The sequence below is a fragment of the Hipposideros armiger genome, unplaced genomic scaffold (assembly GCF_001890085.2).
Source record: "Hipposideros armiger isolate ML-2016 unplaced genomic scaffold, ASM189008v1 scaffold_1377, whole genome shotgun sequence".
Classification (NCBI taxonomy): domain Eukaryota; kingdom Metazoa; phylum Chordata; class Mammalia; order Chiroptera; family Hipposideridae; genus Hipposideros; species Hipposideros armiger.
In genome coordinates this window covers 182,975-193,912 of record NW_017732727.1, presented here as the reverse complement: position 1 = coordinate 193,912, position 10,938 = coordinate 182,975, and the positions used below count along the sequence as shown (strand labels likewise).

General features: G+C 38.7%; 1 protein-coding gene across 1 annotated transcript; it reads right to left on the bottom strand.

Moving 5' to 3' along the window:
* Positions 1–3,089: 3,089 nt before the first annotated feature.
* On the bottom strand, positions 3,090–4,034 carry LOC109377365 (olfactory receptor 51F2-like). The gene has a single exon (XM_019633701.1). It carries the CDS (start codon positions 4,032–4,034, stop codon positions 3,090–3,092), a length of 945 nt encoding a protein of 314 aa, XP_019489246.1.
* Between the last annotated feature and the right edge of the window lie 6,904 nt (positions 4,035–10,938).

Sequence of the window (10,938 nt, the reverse complement as noted above, 5' to 3'; positions counted from 1 at the left end):
ATGTCAAGTCTGAAAAAGTTACTTTTCCTCTGGAGGCACTTCCTTTTTTAATTTATACATCTAGAATAGTGGTTATTTAATTGTGTGATCATAGTTATTTGAGAATATGCCTCTCTGACTGGAAAAGAAAACTACTGGCAGGTGGGTCATTGCTTATCCATTATTATATTCCAAATGCCTTTCATTTTTTCTGTACAGTGTGGAACGACAATATATATACTTGATGTACATTAAGTCTAAGAGTTGTAAACCAAGAATTCTGAAAATATATTAGGTCCTCAACGCATTCTTGTTTTGCTTATTTAAACCATCTGTTTCCTAAAATTACACGTGACTATTGGAATTAACTTGCTGAGCTCTCCCTCATTCCTACAGGTTAATATCTGTATGTGTTCATGCCTGTGTGTGTATGCATGTTATATTTGTTTTTGTTGTTGTTTTCTGATGGCAGACTTTTCTTTTATTATAGAATAAACCTTTTTATGCCATCTCCCCCACTTATTGATAGTAATTCTCTTCTTGTAACATAATATTCCAAACCAACTATAAGAGCGTACTGCCAGTTCTGTGGGGGGAGCTACCGTGAGTTATCTCTCCTCTGATTACAGAGAGTGAGCAATATGGGCCAAACTAACCTAGGTTCAAATGTTGGCTCTGTCACCAACTAGCTGAGGTTCTCCAAATAACAACTTTACATTAGACTTTACTTCGGTGAAATTAGTAGCTCATTTGTAAAACATTGAACATGCTGCCTATTACATGGGAAACATTTAATAATGGTAAGTGAAAATGAAAATGAGGATGATAATGGTGGTAGGCCATGGCAGTATGCCAGCTGGCCTTGGGCAACAGTTTTGGAATGTAGCTCAACCCAAAACTCACATCTAACCAATTGCATGGACACTGACAACCTACTCTTAGTAGCAAAACATATGGCCCATGGATCAACTGAACCCCATCAGTTAGAAGAGAATGTCCCCAGAAATACAGAGTGTAGGAAAAAGTTTTTCGCAATGTTTCTTAGGCGCCCATGAGAGTTCTTTGCAGTTAAAATCTTTTTCATTCTTAAAGGAAACCAGTGTGTGTAGTCTGATTTTTTGCTGAATGAGTCAGCTTTACTTACAAAGTATGGAGATGTGGTCTTCCCTGCCCTGTTTGCCAGGAAAGAGCCTGAGGAGCTGGGGAAGTTTCCTACTCAGGGGTAGATGGCATATAGAAGGAGTGACAACTCAGGCTGCCTGAAATCTCTTAATCAGAAAATTCCTGGTGGACTTTTTTGTGCCTCCAGAGTATGAAGCTTCCCAACAGTTCATTCTCCTTCACAACTTCCTTTCCTTCTGCCTCATTACACTTACTTTTGCAAGGACTAATGTTGTAGTCCTTTGATCTTGTATCTTGATAAAATTTTGTTAAAAGTCACTTAGTGAGTGTAACATTCCAAACAAGAATCCTGTTCTATGTATGTATACACTCCTAACCCCCACACCTGGCTGATGAATGTATCTTCCTCCAAGGCCACTTGGATGAATTTTGTACTTTTTTAAGAAAACTCTTTGTTTCTGCAAAGAAGAAGAAGGAAGAAGAGGAGGAGGAGGAGGAGGAGGAAAGCAGCTTCTTTAATTCTTTTGCAAAACACTTTAGTATCTATCACATTCCAGAGTATTACACTGGCAATACAGAGAATAGAACAAAGTCATTTCCCTTCAAACGCTTAGATCCCAGTAAAGAAACAGACATAAAACTTGGTGATTACAACAGGGCATGTTTATGATGAGAGCACGAAAGAGCATGTATTTATCCTCCAGGAAGGTCAGCACCAAGTCTGTCAAGAGACAAGGGAGAACAGAGCACAGAAATAACAGAGGTGACTAATAAATTATTCAGTATGCCTGGAACCCTGGGTTCAAGTCGGGGAGCAAGTGGCAAGTGATGAAACTACACAGGGAGGCAGGGTCCATGTCATGGAAGTACTGGCATTCTAAAACATTTGAATCTAAATAACATAATAGAAATTGCTGGGCATGGGATTTAATCTTTCTCCTTTCCTAGAAAAGCACATGTCTACAGCTCTTTAACAAGCAACTGAGGAAGTCGGGCACTTTATTTGAGCCTCCATAATATATTGCAGTTCCATGTTTGGTGTCTATATCAACCTGAATGGGAAGAATATAAAATTTTCCCCCTAAGCCATGGTATATCCATTATACAGAAATATCAACTTAGGAAATATTCTGAAACAGAATCTCAATGTGCTCAAAACATTTTAACAGACACCCCATCATCTACTCTTCCAAATTCTACATCAGATTAACCACACTTATTTTCAGCATTGGCTGAGACAGTCTTAAACAAGCATTGTTTCAAAAGGTCTGTTAAAAAAGCACAAAATTTGTGAAAATATATAGACCTCTGATAGTTTTTCTTTTTTGTGATGCAAGTGCCTGACTGAAGCTTTGATGGCCAAGCCATTACTTCAAAGAGGCATTCACTTCAAAAATGACTATCTGGGAGGGGGTGGGGGTTGGAGGGGTAGTTCATTGCCAACCACAAGACTAAGAACCAGCCATAAGAACCAGGCCACCTCCCTAAAGTGACCTGAAGGACTCTTTTTGAATTAGGAAATTACCTTTTCTAGTCACATTTCTTCTCGTTTAGTATACTTACTCATGTTCCTCAGACATGAATAATCTGTTTTGAGGAATAATAATCAACTGTAAGAATTACTGAAACCTAGACTTTCCTACTGATCTAAATTGTATCAGACATCCTTTGAATAGCAACATACTCCAGAGGTGATGAGACTGTCTAGGCCTCAAAGCATGTTTTCATCTGTCCAGGCTCATAAACATATTTAAACCAAGGCCATATTCTATGCCCAGTGAAGTATTTGTGGAAGTACCAAAAATACACAAGACACAGTCCCTGCTCTCAAAGAATTTACTGTGTAAGTAGTAAGTTACTAGATCATCAGAATAGAGTGAAAGCCTGTATACACATATTTTTTCAAGGTATGGTTGTAACTCACACTAGTGAATGATAAAATATAAATCAGAGAAGACTTTGTCACGATATGGTATTCTAACAATTTCCTAAATCATCTTAGAAAGGAATACTTTGAGCACAGCTTTGCGAATTTGCTTGGTCTTCACACTGTAGATGATGGGATTCATTACAGGAGGGATGAGCAGATAAACATTGGCAATGGAAGTGTGCACAAGGGGAGGGGCATACTTCCCAAATCTATGCACCAGTGACAAGCTGATCATGGGTATGTAGAAGATGGCAACAGCACTTATGTGTGAGACACAGGTACCAAAGGCCTTTTTCCTCTCCCCTGGGGAAGCAATGTTGAGCACAGAGTGGATGATCAGAACATAGGAAAGGAGGATCAAGACAAAGTCCAAGCCAGCAGTAGAGATGACAATGGCCAGGCCAAATGCACTGTTGATCTTGGTGTCTGTGCATGAAAGCTTCATTACATCAGGATGGAAACAATATGAATGGTGCAGAACATGACTATGGCAGGAGGAGAGACGCTTAAGGAGCAAGAGTAAAGGCACTAGAGCTGCTGTTCCCCTAATAACGATTGCAAAGCCCACTTTTGTGATCCTTGAATTGGTTAAGATTGTGGCATATCTCAGTGGGTTACTGATGGCAATGAAGCGGTCAAAGGCCATTGCCAGGAGTACTGAGGACTCCATGAACGTGAAACCATGGATAAAGAACATTTGGCCAATGCAGGCATCAAAGTTGATTTCTTGAGCATTGAACCAAAAAATACCCAACATAGTGACCAATGTGGAAAGGCACAGCCCTAGGTCCATGAAGGATAGCATGGAAAGGAAATAGTACATGGGTTCATGGAGGCTAGACTCAGTGATGATGACAAACAAGATCATGCTGTTCCCAGAGATGGCAGTGGCATAGAGACAACAGAACAGGATGGAGATCCAGGCATGGTAAGTTTCAAAACCAGGGATGCCAGTAAGAAAGAAGACGACAGGATGAAAAATGCTCTGATTGAAGTATGGCATGATGAGTGAAGAAAGTAGATTTCCCTAGGGGGAAAAAAAGCGTATCCTGTAAAAAATAGGGAAGAAAAATGTTTTCACTCTTTTCTATATGTCATATAATTTAGGATCACTAGTGAACCTTGTCATATTCTTCAAGGGAGTCCATACCCAGTTATTCTTTTCTTAGATTTGGAGTTGGTCTTGGGTGAACTACAGAAAGAGACAAAGCACTAAATTGTATGAGGACACCTGGGTGATAGCAAGATTCCTACTTGTTAGATCTCCACTTCAGTGTATTTCTTATAGGTATAAAAGAGGAGGTTAGCTTGTGTAATGGTAACATATTTTCTAGCTCTATGATTCTATGTTCATGAGCAGATATGATATTTCTGGGCAAACATAGGACAACATAAAAGGCAATTCATCTTGCTTTTTTTCATGTCTCAGTTTGCAAGGCAAAAACCCTTAAGAGTTCATTAAGATTTATAAGTCCTTGTGTAGCTAATGAAAATAAGATAATAAAGATAACATTAAATATTCATAGAAAAATACTTCTGATTGAAGAAATACAAAACAGTTACTGATAAGAACTAAATACATACTACAAAAGAACCAATCAAGCTGTGCAAATAAACCACAGTGGGTGATGGGTGTTAAAATGTTTATACAGGTAGTGGTTGTAAACCTGATATTGTTTAAGGGAAATTCTCCCTAAAGATAGATAGCTTAAAAGTAACCTCAACAAGAAAAAGAAAACTCATTGGAAGCTCTCAGATATCAACTAGAGAAAAATTACTTGAAAGTTTCTTGATGTTCCATTTTTGCCAAAAGGCACCGAAAATGTATTGGGGCAGGGAGTTCCCTAAGAAACCATCACTGATGCTAGATTCATCTCTATTTAAATGAAAGATGATGATTGTGAACCATCTCCTCTGTTTTAAGATATGAGCATGCATTCACACCCATCAAGAAATCTATAGGATCAAAGAAGTTCTTCTATATTGATTCTTGTCCTAACTTTTTTGACAAACTATTTTATCTACAGATAAAATATCTACAGTTTGCTTTTTAAAGTATGTGTTTCTTTTTCATTCATTGGTGCATGCATTCTCTCAAAAAAATATGTAAATACCTACAAAGTGCCAGTGTGTACAATGGACCTGACTCTTCAAGAAGGTCTGTACATGACTTTGGGAAAGAAAATATATGAGTGTAAGTTAATTTGGTGAGTTTCATTCCAACTCCTGAATTAACAGGCAGTGGCTTCAACTTGAGTGAGAATTAGTTATAGCAGGTGTGACAAAAGGTATTTTCTCTAGCTACTTGAAGAAAGAAGAGAAAAATGTTCAATATAGGAAACCTCTTGAGGACTCACTAAAAAAAAAATTAATGGCTGGAAAACTTGAATTGAGGCAATGCAAAATAAAATAAAATCCAGGAGTTTGGAGTGAGCATTTGGGCATCAATTCTTTACCTGTGTCGTACATGCAAGAACTTCATGACGCCCACCTTGATATTAAGTCCTCAGAGTTGTCAAACTGATGTCTCGGTTAAAGTCACAGGAACAATGAAAATATCTTGGAATAATAAAATCTCAAGGAAAGGAGGTCTGAGGAAAGAGCCCTGAGGAATAGCATTATTTAAGGAAAAGACAGAAGCATCTACTATTGAGACTGTAGAGGCATAGCCACTAAGGTGAAAATGACCCCCAGGAAAATGAAAGGATCTCATCAGTTTTTCTCAGACCTGTAATCTAAGAGCCAGGAAAAATGCTTGCCATAATAGCATCTAAGAGTATCTGTTGAATAAATTAATGAATTCTATCTAGTCATAGTTATAGACCCTAAACACTTAATATCAGACATATGTTGTCATTCCTGCTATATGGCCCCCCTTAAATTAGATGTAAAGTGCAGGTAACCATGTTGGCATACATTAAAATAGATGATAAACTAACAGTTTTTTTTATTAATCTGGTATTCATCATTGATACTAGGACTTGGCTCAAATTTAGACAATGTGATAAAAAATTTTCTAGATAAAGTATTAAATACCTTTAAAGCATAGCTTCAATACTTTAAAGATAAATAAGCAGGCTCTCCAGTTAATGCTCTTTATTATAGCAAATAAATTAAGATACCCCAATGGATTACTGAAGTATCTAAGCTAGGCTTCTCTTTAATAACAATAGTGATAATGTATTAAATGCCTCTTATATACCAAACAATTTAGTTTATTTTATCTCTTTCTCTGAATCTTTCCTTCCACTGCTCTACTGTTGCCACACAGCTGTCCAGCCATCTGTCCCCCGACGCTTAACCCTAAACTGACCCTTCTGAGGACACTGCTCATACACCTTGTATCTCCCTGTTTGGCTCCAACGGACGGCCTATTAGTCAATGATGGGTAAGATTCCTCATGGGAGGAACAACCTAAGACAGGCATGGTCGGGTGGAGGCCATTAGGAGAAATCTCAGGGCTGATGGAGGTGGGCATGAGCCCTCACTCGGCCCCCCAGAAGACTGGAGGTTTTCTACCTCTGTAGCTACATTCCTTCCCTCAACCTGCTTGGGAAGTGACCTGATGGTGTGATAGTATCTTTCCTCAGCACAATAATCTTATCTTCCTGGGGTCGTTTGCATATAGGATGTGTGAAGGCAGAGCATCTGTCTTATCTCCGCAGGCGGACTCTGGGTAATAGCAGCTTGCAGGCATGGGTAATTTGGCTTGAACAAGTTCTCAGGAATGAGACTCACAGACTGTGGAGAGAACAATGTTACTTCCGGGTAGGTGGAGAAATAAAAGCAGTGTGTCGCCCCGATTCGGGGCTCTTAGTCCACGAGGCTGGAGACCCTTGGCCCCACACTCATTTAACTCTTGAATGCTGTTTCTTTTATTTCTTAACCCTTCGCCGCCCCCTTTCGCTCTCCCACTGCTCATGTTGTGTGGAACGCGACACTCTACATGCTTCTCATGACATCTTTTTTCAACTCATATAATCAAAGGGAACATAAAACGATTGTTCTAATACAGGGAACTCTGTTAGTAAAGCTTTCTTTTCTTTTTTTTTTTAATTCTGTGATTCTTAAACCACCCTTGGGTGCTCTTGCACTAAAACTAATGAGCAAATATTAAATAACTACTCTTGGAAAGACATATTTAAATGCCTTTTTCTCTCCCATGGACAAGTCTTCCAAGACAGGGTTGTGACTTAAACATCCTCGTAACCAGACCACGAAGAACATAAAAATAGACTGCCCGAACTACCAAGTTTCACATCCATCACTATCACAACAACGTTCATTGGATATTATTAGCTCCTTTTTATAGATGAGAAAATTGAGGTGAAGGTTAGAAAACCAAGGCTCAGCAGAATCATGTTACTTTCTCACATTTATCCAACACAATGATGGCAGATCCAAGAATTGAACTGTTTTCTCTGACTTCAAACCACATGTGTTGCCACTTCTTACTTTAAAAGAACTTCAATTTTTTTTAATGTGGAAAAAATACCTGCTCATGACTTAATGACTGTAGTCTATATTTTAAAAACTAGTTTGAACAACACGGAAATTGTTTTTAAATTGATACATGAATATATATATATATATATAATGTGTTAATCTGTTGAATATATACTACTGAGTTAACTAATTTCCTCCAAACTGTTGGTTTTATAAACTATCTTACAGTCCCTGGTGTATTCAGAAACAACTTCAATGCACTAAAATACTGACCTCATGGGAAAAAGAATTCTTGAGTCTGTGAGTCTGGAAGGGAAGTTCATTTCATCCTGTCCCCTGCTCTTTGAGAAGTCATCTTAGGCAGCAGCAGAGAATCTTTTAACACAAGCAAGCAAGCAAGCAAGCAAGCAGGGTGTGTGGGGGGAGGAAGGGAGGAAGAGAGATCAGGGAGAGGAAGAGATTTATTATCTCAACCTAAAAAATTTATAGGCAGAAAGGCGTTTTTGTGCTAAGGCTGGGCAAACAGTCCCTGATTAGTCAGTCCTGCTTCCTTAAACCATCTCCAAAGAGATTTTCTTCTGCCAGGAGAACTCATAGGGAGTTCTCAGGCGCAGGGAGCTATCAAATGTGAGCAAGAGAGCCTTATAAAGAGTCCAGAAGCTGCCTGGTGAGAGAGATTTACCCAGCAGAAACAAATTCCTAGGAGAAAACTCTATACAGCTGGTGTCCTGCTAATCCTTTGTGCCCCAAGCGGCAGACTATAAAGGGCAATTTCGTTTCATCCTAGCTTCAATTTTACTTCCCCAAAAGAGTCCTGGAGATGAATTACGATTCCAGTTCTCATTCAAAAGCAGTTTGACCTTTGAACAAATGTAAGCCAAAGCTTTGCATTAAGGCGAAAGTAAGAGAGAAGTGGTGTTAATGGATCTCCCAAGAGTTGGCTCCCCAGTCATCTGCCAATGTCACAGCAATCCTAAGGCATAGAACCCAGGTAGAAAAGGAGTTACTCAGCAACTGTATTCACTAAGGCTAGGGCAATAGTGCCGGGTTCAGAGCTCACGGCCTTTCCTGGGAATTCTGAATATCTTGGGAGTTGTTACTGACTTGTGCACAGATGCAGAAAATAAAAACTTAAAATGAAGCAACTCTGCAAACAAACATATAAAAACATGCTCTACATCATATGTTATCAGGGAAATGCAAATTAAAACAACAATGAGATACCTCTACACACCTATTAGAATGGCCAAAATCCAGAACAGTAATGACACCAAATGCTGGTGAGAATGTGGAGCAATAGAAGTGCACAATCATTGCTGGTGGGAATGCACAACGCTACCGACACTTTGGAAGACAGTTTGGTGGTTTCTTACGAAACTAAACATATTCTTACCACACAATCCAGCAATTGCATTCAGCTCCAAAAGTCTTCCTTTCAATATTTCTTTCACCTTCGGGTAAAGAAAGAAGTCAGTAGAGACCAGATCAGGTGAGTAGGGAGGGTGTTCCAATACAGTTATTTGTTTACTGGCTAAAAACCCCCTCACAGAGAGTGCCAGGTGAGCTGGTGCATTGTCGTGTTGCAAGAGCCATGAATTGGCGAAAAGTTCAGACCTCGTATGTTATTAAACATTGTTATTATTTATTGTCATTATTTATCATTACTAATATTGTTTTCACTAATATAGCAATTTTAATTAATTATCATTTAGTGCCTAGTATGTATCAGATAATATGCTCCAGAAATGAGATGAAAAGCTGTAGTCTCTACCCTCAAGTTGGTCACACTTCTGATAGATAATGCAACAATTATAATAACACAAATCCTGTCAAGACATTCTGTTGCTTCCAATTCTTTGGTTTCCCAGTGCCCTGGGGAATCTGGCTTTGCAATCCCTCCAGCTCTACCGTAAGGGCATTGTTTTCCCATTCTCTGTGCTTTAACCCTACTGAACTCACCTTCAGTTCGAAGAACAAGGAGTGCTTTTGCTCACCTCTGAGCCTTGTCTCATTCTATTTTCCAAGACAGTATTAAGGTATTTACTGATCCTAAATTCTGCCTGAAATGTAATTCAACAGAGATTTTATTTTGTATTGACGTAAACTTTACCTTTNATCCAGCAATTGCATTCAGCTCCAAAAGTCTTCCTTTCAATATTTCTTTCACCTTCGGGTAAAGAAAGAAGTCAGTAGAGACCAGATCAGGTGAGTAGGGAGGGTGTTCCAATACAGTTATTTGTTTACTGGCTAAAAACCCCCTCACAGAGAGTGCCAGGTGAGCTGGTGCATTGTCGTGTTGCAAGAGCCATGAATTGGCGAAAAGTTCAGACCTCGTATGTTATTAAACATTGTTATTATTTATTGTCATTATTTATCATTACTAATATTGTTTTCACTAATATAGCAATTTTAATTAATTATCATTTAGTGCCTAGTATGTATCAGATAATATGCTCCAGAAATGAGATGAAAAGCTGTAGTCTCTACCCTCAAGTTGGTCACACTTCTGATAGATAATGCAACAATTATAATAACACAAATCCTGTCAAGACATTCTGTTGCTTCCAATTCTTTGGTTTCCCAGTGCCCTGGGGAATCTGGCTTTGCAATCCCTCCAGCTCTACCGTAAGGGCATTGTTTTCCCATTCTCTGTGCTTTAACCCTACTGAACTCACCTTCAGTTCGAAGAACAAGGAGTGCTTTTGGTCACCTCTGAGCCTTGTCTCATTCTATTTTCCAAGACAGTATTAAGGTATTTACTGATCCTAAATTCTGCCTGAAATGTAATTCAACAGAGATTTTATTTTGTATTGACGTAAACTTTACCTTTGTATTACAATTAAAATATTTTTCCTAAGTTATCTGATCTCAAAATTGAAGCTATATTAATAGGAGTTGAATATTGTGTGGGGTTTTTTTAAATTTTGCTTTGTTTTTGTGTTTGTTTTTAAGTTGCCCTGCTTTGTGGTTTCCTAATATGCTCAGTCTGCCTATGAGATAAAAGACCACAGCTGCTCACTGTATCTAAAACATTTTCTTAAACTTCTATTATCTCCTCCCCCTATTATCTACTGTCCTGCCCTCATCCCTAGCTCCCCTGGGAAAATCCTTCTTAGTTCTTCAGATTTCACCTTAGCAATTATAGTTTGTTAGCCTCCCTTGACCACACAGGGCTAGGTTGTCCCTACACCTATGTGATCTACATCACTGTTTCTGAAACATGAATGTCATGAGTCTCTCAGGTATCTTGCAAAAATGCAGAGTATGATTCAGTACACCTGATATTCTGTATTTCTAAGAGCTTTCAGGTGATGCCCAATTGTGATAATCCAGGATAATCTTCCCATCTCAAGGTCTGCAACTTGAATCACATCTGCAAAGTTCCTTCTGCCATGTAAAGGTAGCATATTCACAGGTTCCAAGCTTTAGGATGAGGACACCTTCAGGGTCATTATTTTGCC

Coding starts and splice junctions, on each gene's coding strand:
- LOC109377365 (XM_019633701.1), bottom strand. CDS start 4,034: ATGCCATACTTCAATCAGAGCATTTTTCATCCTGTCGTCTTCTTTCTT.